This window comes from Kryptolebias marmoratus, linkage group LG9 (genome assembly GCF_001649575.2).
Source record: "Kryptolebias marmoratus isolate JLee-2015 linkage group LG9, ASM164957v2, whole genome shotgun sequence".
Classification (NCBI taxonomy): Eukaryota; Metazoa; Chordata; class Actinopteri; order Cyprinodontiformes; family Rivulidae; genus Kryptolebias; species Kryptolebias marmoratus.
The window spans coordinates 18,104,801-18,121,097 of NC_051438.1; the positions used below are offsets into that span (position 1 = coordinate 18,104,801).

At 42.3% G+C, this 16,297-nt stretch overlaps 5 protein-coding genes across 5 annotated transcripts; 2 read left to right on the top strand and 3 right to left on the bottom strand.

Annotated features, from left to right (window-relative positions):
- smtnl1 (smoothelin-like 1) lies at positions 1-3,787 on the bottom strand. The gene is made up of 5 exons (XM_017428226.3): positions 3,529-3,787; positions 1,615-2,234; positions 1,403-1,517; positions 1,164-1,315; positions 1-588 (listed from the first exon to the last, which is right to left on the bottom strand). The coding sequence occupies exons 1-5, from the start codon at positions 3,595-3,597 to the stop codon at positions 231-233; spliced, it is 1,314 nt and encodes a 437-aa protein (XP_017283715.1). The 5' UTR covers positions 3,598-3,787; the 3' UTR covers positions 1-230.
- A 972-nt stretch (positions 3,788-4,759) lies between these two features.
- LOC108243054 (splicing factor-like protein 1) lies at positions 4,760-6,051 on the bottom strand. The gene is made up of 4 exons (XM_017428243.3): positions 5,980-6,051; positions 5,844-5,896; positions 5,507-5,770; positions 4,760-5,428 (listed from the first exon to the last, which is right to left on the bottom strand). Exons 1-4 carry the CDS (start codon positions 6,003-6,005, stop codon positions 4,890-4,892), a joined length of 882 nt encoding a protein of 293 aa, XP_017283732.1. The 5' UTR covers positions 6,006-6,051; the 3' UTR covers positions 4,760-4,889.
- Positions 6,052-7,592: 1,541 nt separating this feature from the next.
- Positions 7,593-8,864, bottom strand: LOC108243051 (splicing factor-like protein 1). The gene is made up of 4 exons (XM_017428240.3): positions 8,793-8,864; positions 8,655-8,707; positions 8,321-8,584; positions 7,593-8,242 (listed from the first exon to the last, which is right to left on the bottom strand). Exons 1-4 carry the CDS (start codon positions 8,816-8,818, stop codon positions 7,695-7,697), a joined length of 891 nt encoding a protein of 296 aa, XP_017283729.1. The 5' UTR covers positions 8,819-8,864; the 3' UTR covers positions 7,593-7,694.
- Positions 8,865-10,296: 1,432 nt separating this feature from the next.
- On the top strand, positions 10,297-11,626 carry LOC108243058 (fidgetin-like protein 2). The gene is made up of 4 exons (XM_017428253.2): positions 10,297-10,365; positions 10,445-10,497; positions 10,575-10,868; positions 10,952-11,626. The coding sequence occupies exons 1-4, from the start codon at positions 10,340-10,342 to the stop codon at positions 11,491-11,493; spliced, it is 915 nt and encodes a 304-aa protein (XP_017283742.2). The 5' UTR covers positions 10,297-10,339; the 3' UTR covers positions 11,494-11,626.
- Positions 11,627-13,484: 1,858 nt separating this feature from the next.
- Positions 13,485-15,012, top strand: LOC108243025. Its single transcript, XM_017428199.2, has 4 exons — positions 13,485-13,595; positions 13,670-13,722; positions 13,802-14,107; positions 14,396-15,012. Exons 1-4 carry the CDS (start codon positions 13,522-13,524, stop codon positions 14,860-14,862), a joined length of 900 nt encoding a protein of 299 aa, XP_017283688.1. The 5' UTR covers positions 13,485-13,521; the 3' UTR covers positions 14,863-15,012.
- Positions 15,013-16,297: the final 1,285 nt, after the last annotated feature.

Here is a 16,297-nt window from a genome sequence, read left to right on the forward strand (position 1 = left end):
TTTTTTTATTCCACAGCCTTTCTTCTTAAAACATTTTTATTTTTTCATTATCACAAATTCAACAGAAGAGTCAAAAATATATATATATAATGTGCAAAACACAAACACAGCAATAAGTGGAAAAAAAGTCCTCATATCTAGAACATTAGATAACTCACATTAAGCTGTAACAGTGAGCTAAAACCAAGATTTGGTCTGTTCAGTCTTTTATTTGTCTTCTGTCAGTGTTTTTATGACTGCGCCTCAACTAAAGCTCCCTCAGCCTCCTCCATCTCACAGCTCTTCGACGAGTCTTCCTCCGTTTCCTTTCCCTTCACTTCTTCTTCTTGTTTCTCCTCTTGGCTCTCCATTTTCTCACCGTCAGCGCTCGGTGGCTCTCCTGCTGCTTCCTTTTCCTCCTCTTTCTCTTCTTGCTGCTTCCCAGCCTTCTCTTTCTCCTCCATCTCTTTGTACCTCCTCTCCTTTTCGATTTTGGAGAGGCTGTGGCACAGGGACTGGACGTATGTGAACACACACATGGGGTCGGGGTTGTGGCCCATCATGATCATGTCAGAAACCTCCAGCAGAGGGCAGCAGTCAGCCAGGGACCTGGTAGAGATGAAGGTGATGGACAAAAAAAAATCAACAAAGGCTGTTTGAAGCTGCAGATTTAACAGTAGCATTGTTATTAAAAATATCTGCATAATTGTTGTTTTTGTTTCCAATACAGCTCATTATCTTATCTCATCCCTTCTCATCTTATCTAATTTTATTCATTCATTCCATCTCAATTTATCCTATCCCATCTTATCTCATCTAATCTCATCCATTGTTTCTCATCTCACCTCATTTCATCCATTCCATCTCATTCATCCCATTTCAGATCATCCCATCTCATCTCATCTCTTCAAGTCCATCTCATTTTATCTCACCTCATCATCTCATCTCATCCTGTCCCATCTTATCCGATTCCATCCCATCTCATTCCATTTAATCTCATTTCATTTTATCCCAACTCATTTCTTTTAATCTATCTCATTTCATTTCATCTCAATTTAATTAAACTCATCCCATCATTTCACCTCAGCCCACCAACCTCACCCCATCATATACTGTGTAATTCAAGCACTTTGAACGTCATTTTGTTGTTATTGTGTTTAAGGGCTACAAATCAAAGTCTGTACTCTGCCGTCTGGAAAGCCAGAGTGAAGTTTTTCTCCCTCTCCTCCGGTTTCAGTGAGCTGTAGTCAAAAGCGTCTGGGAAGAAACGATGGATCAGCGCACAGAACGCCAGCCCATCGCTCCAAGACGATGAAAAGTTTTCCACGTTGACGCCCTGCAGGGACCAAAAGACAGTAAAAAAGCTAATTATTTTGAGGACAAACCTGAAGTCTTCAGAAGAGTAAACATCTCCTGAACTTACCTCGTGGTTGCGAGTCTTGTTGTGGCACCAGTGAAGGATCTTTTGCTTAATTGAGGCTCCTGTTGCCGCGGCAGCAGATGACCTCTGAATTTTAAAGTTGCGAGGGATTGGCGTTCTAAAAAAAATGTCCCAAAGTTACACAGGTTTAATGTTATTCTTTCAGGATTAGCAGCTACATGGAAAGCTTGTCTGAGATGCTGGCAGTGACTCACTCTGGTGCACCCTGTTGGAACTTGGCTATGATATCATTTTTAGCCGCTGCTCTGATGGAGCGAGCAGAGGCTCTTGGTCTGGATGAAGAGGAGGCGGGAGGGCCGCCCTTTCTTTTAGGCTTCGCTTGCTTTTCCGGCTCCTTGGCCTTTCCTTTGTCCGTCTTCTCCGCGTCATCCTGCTTTGCCTGTTTTTTCTTCTCCGGTCCTTTCGCCTCTTTGGTTTGTACGTCTTCCTTCTTCGCTGCTATTTCACATTTGCTCCCCTCTTTGTCCTTCACCTTCTTTTCTTCTTCTCCCTTGTTCTTGGGGCTTTGTATCTCTTCCACCTGTCCTCCTCCCTCGACGTCCTCCTTTTCCTCGCCCTGCCTCACGTCTTTTTCCCCTGTTGTGGTTTCAGCTTCCTTCACGTCGCCGGCAGCCGGTGGTTTGTCTTTATCACCTCCAGCCTGTTCAGCATCACATTCAGCAGACTGCGAGGCGGCCCGAGGCTCGTCTGTGTCTCCAGCATCACTTTTATCTTGTTCTTTATCTGCCTCATCTTCCTCTCCAACATCCATTACCCTCTGACCTTCGGCTGTCTCCCCCAAGTCTTCAGTCTTTGGCAAACTCGGCTCCTCTGCCTAGACAAGAAAAATTCAGGATATGTTATGTCACAGTTCAGCAGGCTCGCTACAGCTTACTAAAACTATTTTTCTAGCACACAAATCTTTTGATAAACCTAAACTTTGTACAGTTGTAGTTTAAATATGTGTCAATTCAAGTAATCCGGATGGGTCAATGTTAATATTTTCTTGAGTGAATGAATGTCTCACCTCTGTGTGGTTGTTCTCATCATGTTTAAATGCTTAAACTTAGTTATGGTCAAATTTATTTAAGCTTTACATTTAATAACAAAAAAAGTTGACAGGTTTCTTCACGGTTCAGGAAAAAAAAAAAGAAAGAAAAATCAACAAAGACAGTGTCAAAGTCACTTTTATAATGCTTTATTTAGTCTTTAGCAGAAATCTGAATATCTCTACAGTCTGACACTTAAGTAGAGCTTTTAATTAATTGCTGCTGTCTAATCTAAAGGGTCGAAAGACCTAGATTTTATCTGCAAAATGATGAAAAAGGATAATATGTTTCCTTAAACTACATCTCAAAGGCAGCACACAGAATGAACCGAACCAGTCCCAGAATTGATCCCAGAGAAACCCCCAAACTGATGCAGATGAGGATTAACCTCCTAAACGATCAGAGAACCCCCTGTTTGTCAGATGTGATTTAAACCATGACAGAGCTGTACTTTTATTACCAACTTGTTCAAGTTGTGCAACCAGGATATTGTGACTAACAGTATCAAAGACTGCAGACAGTTTTAAAAGTACCAAAACAGCAAAATTCCTTGAGTCAAAATGTAAAATAAGGTCATTAAAAACTCTGCCGCTGTCCTGTAAGCCTCAGGCTGCACCAGGGAGGGTTATCCAACAAAAAAAAGGCCAAATCTTTAGAGCGAGTTTGCTCTCTGTAGTGACCCCCTCACACAGGGAGCAGCCGAGAGGACGTATAGCCTTTTGCCAGTGCTTTATTTTCGTCCTGCAGCTTGTTTGTTGGTGACCTTCTTCAGTCATTAACAGTCACACCATCCCGGCGAGGCCTCGCAGCAGTGACTCATCATCGAGAATAGTCAACTCCGCTGAGAGCGAGCACTCGGCGGGCATCACTGACTTGCGAGCGTCGGTCTTCCGTCAGGAGGAAGAACAGGTGTAACACAACAACTGCAGCTGAAATCACCGACCCAAACACGACACCTGCTGTGGCCACTAATGCTCTGGCACGGGTCATAATGCCGGTCCTTCAGAGCGGCACAAACGTGAAAACTCTCATGCTTAATGTTGACATTAAGATGAAAAATGAACAAAATGAAACACAAACCTTGTTGTTGTTGATCTTGTCTGATGGACAGCTTGTTTCTGCCTCTTGGGTGAGTGATTCTTCCTCCATGATGTCTAGGTAATTTGACTAATAAAAGGTTAAATTAGCCTTCTTGTTAAACTGACACCACAGGAATCTAAAATAACTCTTTTTCCTTTAAATGTTTAATCAAAACTAAACATCTCACTTTTTTTTCCCCTCCCAGGCCCTGTCGCCCTGTCTCTCCTCTCAGGCAACACTGCTGTGTTTAAGATGTGTGCCGGCGTTTGTGGATATCCGCCTTCACCCCCTTTCACCCGACACTCCCACCCCCCCTGCTTTGTGAGGATTCCTGTGCTTCTTTATCTGACCTTTTGAACAACACATGTTCCCAAAAATAGAGCCGTAATGGCACAGTCTGAGTCCTGCGGGCCTGACAGCTGCGTCTGCTGTGGAAACCACGACTGTGCACTCCACGCACCGATGCCAGCATGGTGTCCATTTTACTTGAACAGAAGGTGACCACTGGGCTGCTCAGTGCTCACTGGCGTGTGATCCGGTATTAGTGATGGGATGTTTGATCATAGAGAAAGCTTTACACTTTAAATATGCATTTTCTAAAATCTGCAAGGGAACAGTCACTTTTGAATGTTGCAGCTGATCAGTTAGACGTGAAAGCCATAAAATGGTCTTGTTTGGGAAGAACAAAGTGCCCATTTTAAATTCCTTTTGATGCTGAAAACATTTTAGGACAGACAGGTTTCTAAGTTACATTAAAAGGCTGCATGATCACATCCTCCCCTGATGTTGAAATTGGTCATTTTGACTGATTCAAAATGGATTGTTGAATTTTAAACAAAGATTTAATCTTTAACAATGAAGTTAATATCTATAGACCACTTACTGGTTTAAGTATCGTGTAGTCATTTTAAAATTACAATTGTCAAGGATTGGATGGTGTGAGCACATTTGCCTCATTTTTCTGCAAAGACAGGGTTCCAGGATCAAGTTTCACACAGACAGAGGGATGCCGACTGACACTTTAAGCCGTGTAAAGTGAAGTTTTTAAACAGTGCCGATCAACGCGTTCCCCATTAACATTGGGAGCTGGCCAGTTTTCAGCAGAGCAGTGTTGGGGAGGGTACACTGAACCAGGAAGACCTTGACCTACAAACAGGTAGAGTTAGACTGAAGTAAAAGTTATGTAGGTAACAGCTGCTGAACCTTAGCTTTAATGTTCAGAGAGAAACAATTGCCAAGACTGTTTTTTATTTGACAACTAAAATTACCACCAATTGCTGTGCCAGTATCTGTAAGAACACAAATAAGCACGAGGACAGCTTCTCAACAATACATTGGCACAATGATTAGGTTTCAGAGTGCTAGAGGGCCCTTGGGAAGATTTTATTCTGCTGCTGCCCAGAACCAGGACCACCAGGGGTGGTGGGATCATCTGAAGGACCAGAGCCATGTTCTTTCAAGTAGTGGATGCTCTGATAGTAGTCCTTGCCCTTCTCGTGGTTTTTGCTGAAGGTAGTGTAGGTGCCAGGAGGGTACAGGCCATACAGGAGCCTGTAGTCAAATACTGGGGAAGGATAGGGATAAGGGTAGGGGTACGGGTACAGACCAGGGTAACCCCAGAAACCACCAACACTTGGCAGAGGTGGACTAGCAGCAGGGTAACTTGCAAAGCCATAACCAGGCCCCATATGGTGAGCTGGGTAGCCAAATTCCTCAGTTTCATGCTGGTAGTTGCCAAGTTCAGCTTCCTTCACAACATTGGACGTCTCTCCAGACTGGAGGACAGGAGCAGGTGGTGGAGGAGGGGGAGCAGGTGGGAGGACAGGACTGGTGTGGACAGCCTCAGTGTTGGCCAGTCCCTCTTCAGAGAAGATTTTAGGAGCAACAGACCATTTGGTTTCTGGGGAGAAAACAGAAATATTTAACACTTCATTTGGACAATATCTTGTTAAATGCTGCATTTTCTTCAGGATGTTACCAGGTGGATTAGACTGGGCAGCGTCAGTCTGAGCTGAACTGGCATATCCAACAGGAACAGGCATGAAGACAGCACCACCAGGGTATCCTGCTCCAGCCATATGGCTCACACTGCCTGCTGCTGGGCCTGTGGGGACATACTGGGAGACATCTTTGGAAGGACCGTAGGACATGGGTGCATAGTAGCCACCAGCTCCACCCGCATAGGAGGAGTAATGTCCTCCTGTATCTGTGCCACTGCTGCTCTGGTCATGAGATTTTGAGCCTAAAAGCAAGACACAGGTTTAACAGAAGTACATTGAGCTGCACTTTGACAAACATACATGGAGGACTTTTACCTTTAGTTGGAAAGCCATGAGTACCCAGAATCAGCAGAGCACAAAGGGAAACCCTGAAGTCAAACAAAAGACTTTTTCACATGTGACTCACAACAGTAAAGAAAACTACTTCAGAAACACTAAGACTGTGCCATACCCCAGGAAGACCTGCAAAGTCATCATACTGAAAGCTTGCAGTGATGAAACAGCCAACGATGAAGGTTTATAAATGTTCCCAGAGACCAGTCCTGACCAATCAGAGCTGTTCAGGCAAACAAGGCACAGCTGGTGATGAGTGAGTCTGCAGATAATTGGATCAAATTAGCAATTTCAGCATTCAGCTTCACCATCCATGATGACCTTCAGTACCTTATGTATCGGTACATTTTGTCATCGTCATCATTTATTTCTAAATGCTCATGAATGATTGTGGTGTAGTTTTGTTTTAACATTTGTAAATCTGTTAGTTTTAATCATTGAACTACAGTCTGAGAGGTGTTATTTATCCTTAATGAATTTAGTATTATTTTCAATAAGACCAGGTTCTGTCTACTTAATGTTTCTTTGACATGTTTTCAGATGTAAGTTTGGGAATTACAGATTCTGTTTATATTTACATCAGGGTATAGAGTCAGCATTAAGTTAGCCTACCAGCTGCTAGAGACCTTAACGACATTAGCAGTTTCAGGCACTGCCATCATAAAGTCTCTTATACAATCATAAAAGCCTTGTTTTAAGTTATAAAACAACCAAATGTGTTTTAAAGTCACCACCACAGGCTGCAGGTCTGAGTCTCTCTGAGCTCAAAGCAGAAGGAAACAGATTCCTCCCTTTAACTTGGAGCCAGAGTGTCTCTAAAACTTGGTCAGGAGATTATTTTATTCTTTAGTTTGACTTGAACAGCAGTCATTGTGGAGATTTAGCTGCCCACCAGTTAACAGGTGATGCACCGCCCCGTGCATTTCTGCTGAGTTTGTATAATCTCTATAGGTTTAAGAGAGGAAGTGCGTGGCTCAACATCCCTTCTAGCCAGATCACAGACCAGCTGACTGATAAGGAACAGGTGTTGGGTGCACCTTTTCCTGAATCACATGTTTATATTCACATTGACTCAGTAACAGATGGATTTCAAATAAAGTTTGGGAACAAAAATCAAAAGTAGATTTTAATTACAGAAACAATTTGCTACTGTCCACCCCTGGATGTATAGAATTTTGTTTTTACTAAGAAAAGCAATTTGGTTATGAAATGTTTAAGAAACTAGTACTGCAGTTTAAAAAGGACTGTTGCTTTTACCAGATCAGGGGATGTTCTGACTTGCCTAAACAGCCAAGCTACCAGGGAAAGACTTGCAGTCTTACTGCTATACATTGACACTGGGGGAACAAACTTTAGAGAGTGAGGGAAGTTTAATGCTTTAGTCATTTTCAGCCCTTTGAAGGTTAAACCATGCAGTCCACTTTGTACCAGGCTGGGTGGAGCTGCAAGACAGTTTTGAACTGACAAGCAACTGGAACCATGAGTTTGTAAGACTCATGGTGTGATTTAAATTCTTAAACATAGGCCACAGCTGCTCAGGTTTAACTCTGCACAAATTGAGCAGTGCTAGTCTCTTCACAGGCAGCAGCAATGTGAACTGCTTTGTCTCAAGTCAGCCGTTACATTAAGAGTAGAGAAAGCATTCAGAGCGGCACAACTTACTCCACATTTTGAGGTGCCACCCAAAGAATTTTGTTAGAGCTATGGTATCCTTAAAGTAACAAGTCAAAGTGTATTTTAAGGTTTTTATTAATCATTTCATGCATGAGCCACCTTCTCAACCTGCAAGAACAAAGACAAGCCAGTTCAGGAGAGTTATGATGCAAGTGTCCCTCAAGAGCTCTGAGGCCCCCGTGGGAAGATTTTCTTCTGCTGCTGCCCAGAGCCAGGACCACCAGGGGTGGTGGGATCATCTGAAGGACCAGAGCCATGTTCTTTCAAGTAGTGGATGCTCTGATAGTAGTCCTTGCCCTTCTCGTGGTTTTTGCTGAAGGTAGTGTAGGTGCCAGGAGGGTACAGGCCATACAGGAGCCTGTAGTCAAATACTGGGGAAGGATAGGGATAAGGGTAGGGGTACGGGTACAGACCAGGGTAACCCCAGAAACCACCAACACTTGGCAGAGGTGGACTAGCAGCAGGGTAACTTGCAAAGCCATAACCAGGCCCCATATGGTGAGCTGGGTAGCCAAATTCCTCAGTTTCATGCTGGTAGTTGCCAAGTTCAGCTTCCTTCACAACATTGGACGTCTCTCCAGACTGGAGGACAGGAGCAGGTGGTGGAGGAGGGGGAGCAGGTGGGAGGACAGGACTGGTGTGGACAGCCTCAGTGTTGGCCAGTCCCTCTTCAGAGAAGATTTTAGGAGCAACAGACCATTTGGTTTCTGGGGAGAAAACAGAAATATTTAACACTTCATTTGGACAATATCTTGTTAAATGCTGCATTTTCTTCAGGATGTTACCAGGTGGATTAGACTGGGCAGCGTCAGTCTGAGCTGAACTGGCATATCCAACAGGAACAGGCATGAAGACAGCACCACCAGGGTATCCTGCTCCAGCCATATGGCTCACACTGCCTGCTGCTGGGCCTGTGGGGACATACTGGGAGACATCTTTGGAAGGACCGTAGGACATGGGTGCATAGTAGCCACCAGCTCCACCCGCATAGGAGGAGTAATGTCCTCCTGTATCTGTGCCACTGCTGCTCTGGTCGTGAGATTTGGACCCTGGAATGAAGAAATCTTTAGTTCATGTCAATTTACCACCACATTGTGTTTATTGGAAGTCAGAAGCTACCTTTAGTTGGAAAGCCATGTGTAGCCAGAATCAGCGAGGCACAAAGAGAAAGCCTAAAAGCAAAACACAGACACTACATGAATCACTTCTTTCTTATCAGCATCAAACAAAATCTGTGACAGGAACCATTACAAATACCTCAGGAAGAACCCAGCAGACACCATGATGGAACCCAGCAGTAACAGACAAGGTGATGGTGAGTGCTTATAAATGTTGGAGAGGACAAGTCTGAACCAATCAGAGCTGAATGAGTTAACGACACACAGCTGCTGCTCAATGACTCTGGATCAGGCTTCAGCAGAGTCTGAGGATTTTGGTGGAAATCTAAAGCAGACCCATTATTTTACTGGCTGTGGATTTGTTTCACTAAAGAACTTTGCACAAATTATGAACTTGAAGAGATTTGTTTAGCTTATAAGTCTTATATTTCTGTCATTGTACAATAATTTGTTACCTTTTTAAGGCCGTGCTCTAAATGATTATTTTATAGCAGCACGTAGTTCCCTTCTGTAAAGCATGGGTGTTTTATGATTGATGCAGAGCTATTCATGCTGCAAATATTATAAGATTTATATAAAAATGTATCATGAGTCAGTCATACTTAAATAGACTGTCATGAATACTTAAAAAATTGTCAAATGTATTGATGTTAAATGTTTTAATTTAAATAACTGCTGTCACATCTGACACTGAGGAGTGTTTTTCATTTCACAACAAATGTTTCATCTGAAATTTTCCAAATTATGTTCTTTGTTTTTTCTAATGATTTTCAGTCTCGATTTTGATCAACGTCACTGTGATTCCTTTACTGAAGAGATTCAACTCAGTTTTGATGAAAATAATTAAAAAAAAAACTACAATCACAGCTTACATTGAAGTTACCGGTACAAGTATTTATATTTATATTTCATTGTTTAATTTAGTTCTTGATCCTTTTAAAGATCCAGACCATGAAATGAATGCTAACAGAGAAAATGTGTGACGTTTTATTCAAACATGCCCAAATGCAGAACACAGACGCACCACCTGATCTGACATAATTATCTGGTGATATAGCAGGAGATGTCATAAAACATCCTACACATGGCAAAAACAGTGAGGCAGGAACCCCTGGAAAATCAGCGAAACCAGAAGATATCTTCACAACATTAAAGTTCGGTTGGTGCTGGAAGTAAAGTGAGCAGAAATGATTGATGCAGAGCAGATGAGCAACAGCAAAAACATTTGTTACACACATCGAGTCAACTGCCAGCTTCAAAGGTTTTATCTTTCCTTCTCCTGGGTGACGAGAGTATTATCTCTGAATTACCCAGAGTATTCCTAAAAGCATTTTAATGGCATTAAATATTGTAAAAAGTCAGAAATCTAAGACGTCAGAGCAGCTTATATTTATATTTTCCATTACTGAACATCATAAATCTCCTCAGGTTCATAAATAAAACTTTTGAAGTTCAATACAAAGTCATTAAAAATAATGAGATGAGAACTAACTAACTATATGAGGTTTCCACAAAATATTAAACAACTTTTGTCATTTCAGCCGACCACTGAGGCCGGCTCCTCTGAAGCCAGTGAGCAGCAGCTGCGTGTCGTGAACTCATTAAGCTCTGATTGGTCAGGACGTGGGGTTTCTTCAACATTTTTAAACTCTCATCATTGAATCGTCATTATGACTGGGTTTCACCATGGTGACTGCAGTGATTTTTCTGAGGTAAGGTTAATGGTTATCAGTCAGTAAAGCAGACATGTTGTTAGAAACTCTTTATTGAAGTTTTGTATTTTGACATCAGGGTTTTCCTTTATGCCTTGCTGATTCTGGGTACACATGGCTATCCAAGTAAAGGTGAGTTTATAATGATTAAACAGAACTTGAAATGAATCTTTAACCTTCATTTGTATGTTTAACCCACCCCTCTTAAGGCTCAAAATCCCAAGATGAGGGCAGCAGCTCCCATGATGGAGGCCATTCAGTTTCTCACCGGGGAGGAGCCAATGGCCGTCATGCACCCAAGTCCCACGTCTCCAGACCAGTCCAAATGGTTGGACAAGCTCCAAGCGTCTCCCAGTTTGTCCCCACAGACCCAGCATCAGGCAGTTTGAGCTCTATGCCTCAAGTGGGATACCCTGTTAGTGCTGGCTACATGCCTGTTCCAGTCGGATACTCTGTCGGTACAGTTCCTGTTCAGGCTAGCTCGACTCAGGCTAATCCACCGGGTAACTTCCTGAAAGACCGTACGACCTGTCAACAGCTTGTCTCTGCAGGATGTAATGATAAACTTCATGTTTCATCTCCCCAGAAACCAAGTGGTCTGTTGCTCCTAAAATTTTCTCTGAAGAGGGACTGGCCAACACTGAGGCTGTCCACACCAGTCCTGTCCTCCCACCTGCTCCCCCTCCTCCACCACCTGCTCCTGTCCTCCAGTCTGGAGAGACGTCCAATGTTGTGAAGGAAGCTGAACTTGGCAACTACCAGCATGAAATGGAAGAAATTGGCTACCCAGCTCACCATATGGGACCTGGTTATGGCTTTGCAAGTTACCCTGCTGCTAGTCCACCTCTGCCAAGTGTTAGTGGTTTCTGGGGTTACCCTGGTCTGTACCCGTACCCCTACCCTTATCCCTATCCTTCCCCAGTATTTGACTACAGGCTCCTGTATGGCCTGTACCCTCCTGGCACCTACACTACCTTCAACAAAAACCACGAGAAGGGCAAGGACTACTATCAGAGCATCCACTACTTGAAAGAACATGGCTCTGGTCCTTCAGAAGATCCCAGCACCCCTGGCGGTCCTGGTTCTGGGCAGCAGAAACTTTTCCCACGGGGGCCTCAGAGCTCTTAAAGCTTTAATAACTTGTAGGGGGTAAGTTGGTAGAAATGCTGTAGATGAAATCTAGTCTATGAACTGTCTTTTGTTACAGGTTGACTACAAGGTGGCTGTTTTAAAATAAACTTGGTCTTGGTGCCTCTGAATACCAGTTTCCTCCTGGAATAAAACTTGTGCTCCTATTCTCAAACTTGATGCAGGTCTTACTTGACATTCAAATCTGGCCACAAGAGAACTTTAATATGTTCTGTCAAAATTATCTGTGTAACTCTAACATGTTCAAACTTCTTGATTTTGTGGGCTGCAGCACGTCTTCATGTCAACACACAATGGCCCAGGGATCAGACAATTGCATACACTTAATTTACTTGTGGGGAATCTGAATAAAACCATTGACAATACTCCTGATTCAGACCTTTATGGTCAGGTTCACCCACTCAGTGTTCCAGAAATGTTGGGAATAGTGGCTCTGGCTCACCAAACTAATATGCTCTTAAAGTACAGCTGTTTTGCACATTTGCTTGTGTGAACCAAAACCTTGAACTTAATACCTTGTACAATTGTGAATAACTAAAATGTAGATGGCGATAGTGCATAGCCAAATTTAAAAAAAAAAAACCCTCTAAACTTAAAACTGGAGTTCAGAAGTTTTGGCACTAAATGTTGTACAAGAATTTTTTCACAGAAATCAGAACTGGACAAAATGAAATGAGAGGAAGTCTGCTGAGAAAAGAAGGAAACAGGCTATCAAATGTGTCATCACAGCAGGTTATTCTCTGTGCCTATAACTGTGAATTAAATTCTCCAAAGAAGCTGCTTTCAACTTAATTTGTTTCTTTTGTCAGAAGATAAAATATTGTATAAAACAGCCCAGATGGCTGTTGGGTTATTTGGCATTTATCTGAGGTGAAAGGTTTTTTTTTTTTTTTTTTATTTAAATTATTTTCAATGAGAATGTGCCCCAAATGAGGAATAACCACCAACTGTCAAGCTGCAGAGTACAAACCAAGTTATTTATTTTTGTGAGAACTGTCCTCCTTCAGCAGAGAGGAAAGAGTGGAGTAAAGTGTGGAGAAAATAATACTCTATGCAAACAATTTCTTTTTCTGACACCCATCCCAATTAATTTACATATGGAGACTGAGCCAGTATCCTTTTAGAGCACGTGTCAAACTCGAGGCCCGCGGGCCAGATCCGGCCCTTGGTAACATTTAATCTGACCCCTAAGATAATGTTTGAATATTATTAGATTTGGTCCTCCAGTTTCTGACGGATCAAGTCTCTTTTGCTTCTCATTTTGTTTAGTGAAGTCTTCCTGAGACAGTTACTTTGAAGCCAAGAAAATTAACTTTTAATTTCTCAGTAATCTTTGATTTTGAGGTGGAAAGGTCAACGAAGAACAGGAAATAGGACCAATCAAACTCTTGTTGCTAAACTTGCAGACCAGAAACAACATCAGAGATCTGACTTGAGTTAATGTGCATCAGAGTAACAGCGAGTCTACTTTAATGTATTTTGTCTTTTTTCTGTATTTTCTTCTTGTTTTAAAGTTAAATGTTAGCAGCTGTATGGTTGGATTTTTGTTGATGTTTTTTTTTAGTTGTTTTAATGGAAAAAAATTGATAAGAAGGCATAAGAAATTAATGCTAATGATGTGTCTTTTGAAGTTCAATCTATTTTTTTTTCATTAAAGTATGTTTGATCTAAATTCTATATAATATGGGAAAAGGTATTTGTTATTTCAAAATGAATGATTTGACGTATTACATCAAAACCAAGGTTGATTTATGTATATTTTTCAATAAATATTGATAAGATTGACCCTTGGCTAAGACCAAGTTTTGAATTTTGGCCCCCTTGTGTAACTGAATTTGACAGCCCTGTTTTAGAGCTTCGTCAAACACAACTATGAGCATTCATAAGTGAACACAAAGGTGAATAATAAATACCTGTCTTAATCTTAACAAAACGCCGACTGAGAGTCACTCATCACCAGCTGTGTGTTGTTTGCTTGTCAATTTGTGATTGGTCAAAGCTGGCAACATGTATAAATCCTCAGCAGTGGAGCTTTCCTTGCTGCTGGCTTTCAGTATGATGACTGTACAGGTCTTCCTTGGGTACGCCACAGTCTTGCTTTTTTTGAACACCGCTGCAAATCGTTTGTTAATGTTTTGTGTTCTCATGTCTTCAGAGTTTCTCTCTTTGCCTTGCTTGTTGTGGATATACATGGCCTTCCAATTAGAGGTAAAGTTCCACCTCTACTTAAAAAAAAAAAAGTGTGGGTCGGTCTGGTTTTCCTAAACTTTGTCATTTTTCACCCCAGGCTTAAAATCCCAAGACCAGAGAGGCAGTGACACAGATGGTGGAGGTAATTTTGTTTATCACCCTGGAACTGCCTCTGGCCGCTATGCACCTGTGTCTTACAGTGTGTCTAGAGATTTTTCCTTGCCAGTGAAAGTGGTTAGGCAAGGTTCCAGTCTCTCCCAGTCTCTACAGGCAGATCCGGCTGCAGCCAGTTTAGGTTCGGCTGTGCCTGAAGCAGGGTACCCTGTCGGCACTAGTCTTGTTCCTGTTCCAGCAGGATATGCCAACCCTCCTCAGATTGGAGCTGTTCGACTTAGCCCATCAGGTAACTACACTTGATGCAGTGGGTAGTTTACATTTTCTACTGGGAACCCCAAAAGCTTGTAGGCTTTGAACCATAGGCAATGTTTGAACCAAGGTTTCAGTGGAAATATTGGGTTACTGGAAGACATTCCTGAGCATTACAGTAGGAATTGTGCAAAAAGTGCTGTAGTTTTAAACTTTCATCATTTAGCTGTATTATTAGCAGTCTAAAACATTTGCTTTCCATACAAGACAGACTGGCTGCAGTGGGGGAAAACGTAACTTTAAGCTTTATTCTCGACTCACTCAGAAACCAAGTGGTCTGTTAATCCCAAGATCTTTTCCGAAGAGGGACTGTCCGGCACTCACAGCTTCGAGTCCAGCGACCTCTCCTCGCTCTCTCCACGAGAACCCGCCCCTCGGTCTGGAGAGACTTCCAACATTGTAAAGGATGCTGAAGTGGGGAATTTCCAGCACGAGACGGAAGAAATTGGCTACCCTGTCCGCACGGAGCCTGGCCAAGCGCTCGCAAGTGTGCTTCTGCCACGCTTCGGTGCAGGCGTCTTCTGGGGTTACCCATCCCGTCATCCTTACCCTGAATTTGACTACAGGTTCCTGTATGGCCTGTACCCACCCGGCACATACAGTAGTTTCAGCAAACTCCATGAAAAGGGGAAAGACTACCGTCAGGATGCTCACTACTTGAAAGAACTTGACTATGAATCTCCTGACGCCCCTGGTTCTGACCAGCAAAAGCTCTTCACTGACACCTTCTAAAGCAATAATATCTGCAAGGGGGATGTTGAACTATCTAAAATTCACTCTAATGAGGCTTTAAACAAACTTTTTTTCCTTTTCAGGTAAAAACTGTAGTTCAAACTACTTTATATGCTTTCATTGTTCTACAAATAAAGTTTTGTTGAAGCATTTGGTTTGGTCTTGTTTCAGGGATTACCACAGTGAGCAAACTCTCCCAAAAGATTTGGCAATTGTTTTACGCCAGATGCACTTCCTGCCGCAACCTGGGCTTGAACCTGCAGCCTCAGGATTACAAGACAGTGGCACAGACCACCTAGCTGGTCTTTGACAACTACATAAAAGGTTATAAGCCAGTGAAAGGGGGCAATGCAGAAAACCTCAGGTCTTAAAGGTGAGAAATCTGGAGAGTATAGTTCAGATAACTAGGCAAAAGACATTTTAAATAACTTGAATTTGTCTTGCAGATTGTGGTGTCTTTCATTCAATGAAGTTTCGACACACTGAAACTCTCTGTATAATTCTTGCCTAATCCAGAAAATGAAGACCCGGTGATTTTTAGATGTCTCGCTCATGTACGGGAGCTTCACTTTAAAGGATCACAATTTGGATCAAAACTACACTATTGTCAAGGCAAAAAATGTTGGGAGGGGACCTGCTAATGTCTAACTGGAACGTTAAGCCTGCAAACGCTGTGCAGAATCTTCTTGAGGTAACTTTATGGGGTATTTAAAGACTTAATCTCCAACACTGAAGAGCCTTAAGACAATAAGGAGATTCTCTGACTGCTAAAAAACCTAACATCTGGGTGGGAGCCACACATCTGTCTTACACCATCTCATTTAACTGAGAATCTCCAATGAAAGCTGGTGTCCACAACATCTTCTAGTGCGTTATCTCAAAACGTAAAAGCTCAAAGTATACCACCTTACAATGGATACATCAAATATTTCTGTACTGTTAACGGCTAACAAGACGTGGAAACTGATCCAGTCCTTGAGTTTGTAGATTTGTCTCAACACTAATTGGTATTTTAAGACAGAACTTGGGAAAAATCTGGGATGCTTGGAGATGTGCTCAAGGGGTATAAATACAGGCCTTCTAGCTTGTTACTATTTGACATGTCAAATGGTATTAAAGCTAGTAATTTGTGGTAACCAGTTGAATATTTGCAAGTTCGAGCGATCTGAGTTTAAGAAGTCTGACACTGTCCAGACCAACAGTTTGCTAATAAGAAATAAAACATTGTCGGCATTAATTTAAATGAGCTTGGCTTTGGTGCAAGTTGGAAGTTTTTTGTTGGATCCAAAAAAAAGTTAAAAAACAAAAACAACTGGACTTCTATTCTGTAGCTGAAGACGTTTCGCTTCTCATCCGAGGAGCTTTCTCAATTCAGAAATAGAGAGTGTGGAGTTGAGCTTTTAAAGCTGAGATGTGATGTAAGCTGGATTGCTTG

What these genes read in the sequence shown, in the direction of transcription:
- smtnl1 (XM_017428226.3), bottom strand. Translation starts at nt 3,597, where the DNA reads ATGGAGGAAGAATCACTCACCCAAGAGGCAGAAACAAGCTGTCCATCA. An exon ending in ACAAGATCAACAACAACAAG is followed by an intron (nt 2,235 to 3,528) that starts GTTTGTGTTTCA and finishes TTTCTTGTCTAG; the next exon opens with GCAGAGGAGCCGAGTTTGCC. An exon ending in TTCCAACAGGGTGCACCAGA is followed by an intron (nt 1,518 to 1,614) that starts GTGAGTCACTGC and finishes CATTTTTTTTAG; the next exon opens with AACGCCAATCCCTCGCAACT.
- LOC108243054 (XM_017428243.3), bottom strand. Translation starts at nt 6,005, where the DNA reads ATGATGACTTTGCAGGTCTTCCTGGG. An exon ending in ACTTTGCAGGTCTTCCTGGG is followed by an intron (nt 5,897 to 5,979) that starts GTATGGCACAGT and finishes GTTTGACTTCAG; the next exon opens with GGTTTCCCTTTGTGCTCTGC. An exon ending in TGCCCAGTCTAATCCACCTG is followed by an intron (nt 5,429 to 5,506) that starts GTAACATCCTGA and finishes TTTTCTCCCCAG; the next exon opens with AAACCAAATGGTCTGTTGCT.
- LOC108243051 (XM_017428240.3), bottom strand. Translation starts at nt 8,818, where the DNA reads ATGGTGTCTGCTGGGTTCTTCCTGAG. An exon ending in ACATGGCTTTCCAACTAAAG is followed by an intron (nt 8,585 to 8,654) that starts GTAGCTTCTGAC and finishes TCTTCATTCCAG; the next exon opens with GGTCCAAATCTCACGACCAG. An exon ending in TGCCCAGTCTAATCCACCTG is followed by an intron (nt 8,243 to 8,320) that starts GTAACATCCTGA and finishes TTTTCTCCCCAG; the next exon opens with AAACCAAATGGTCTGTTGCT.
- LOC108243058 (XM_017428253.2), top strand. Translation starts at nt 10,340, where the DNA reads ATGGTGACTGCAGTGATTTTTCTGAG. An exon ending in ACTGCAGTGATTTTTCTGAG is followed by an intron (nt 10,366 to 10,444) that starts GTAAGGTTAATG and finishes TTTTGACATCAG; the next exon opens with GGTTTTCCTTTATGCCTTGC. An exon ending in ACATGGCTATCCAAGTAAAG is followed by an intron (nt 10,498 to 10,574) that starts GTGAGTTTATAA and finishes ACCCCTCTTAAG; the next exon opens with GCTCAAAATCCCAAGATGAG.
- LOC108243025 (XM_017428199.2), top strand. Translation starts at nt 13,522, where the DNA reads ATGTATAAATCCTCAGCAGTGGAGCTTTCCTTGCTGCTGGCTTTCAGT. An exon ending in ACTGTACAGGTCTTCCTTGG is followed by an intron (nt 13,596 to 13,669) that starts GTACGCCACAGT and finishes TCATGTCTTCAG; the next exon opens with AGTTTCTCTCTTTGCCTTGC. An exon ending in ACATGGCCTTCCAATTAGAG is followed by an intron (nt 13,723 to 13,801) that starts GTAAAGTTCCAC and finishes TTTTCACCCCAG; the next exon opens with GCTTAAAATCCCAAGACCAG.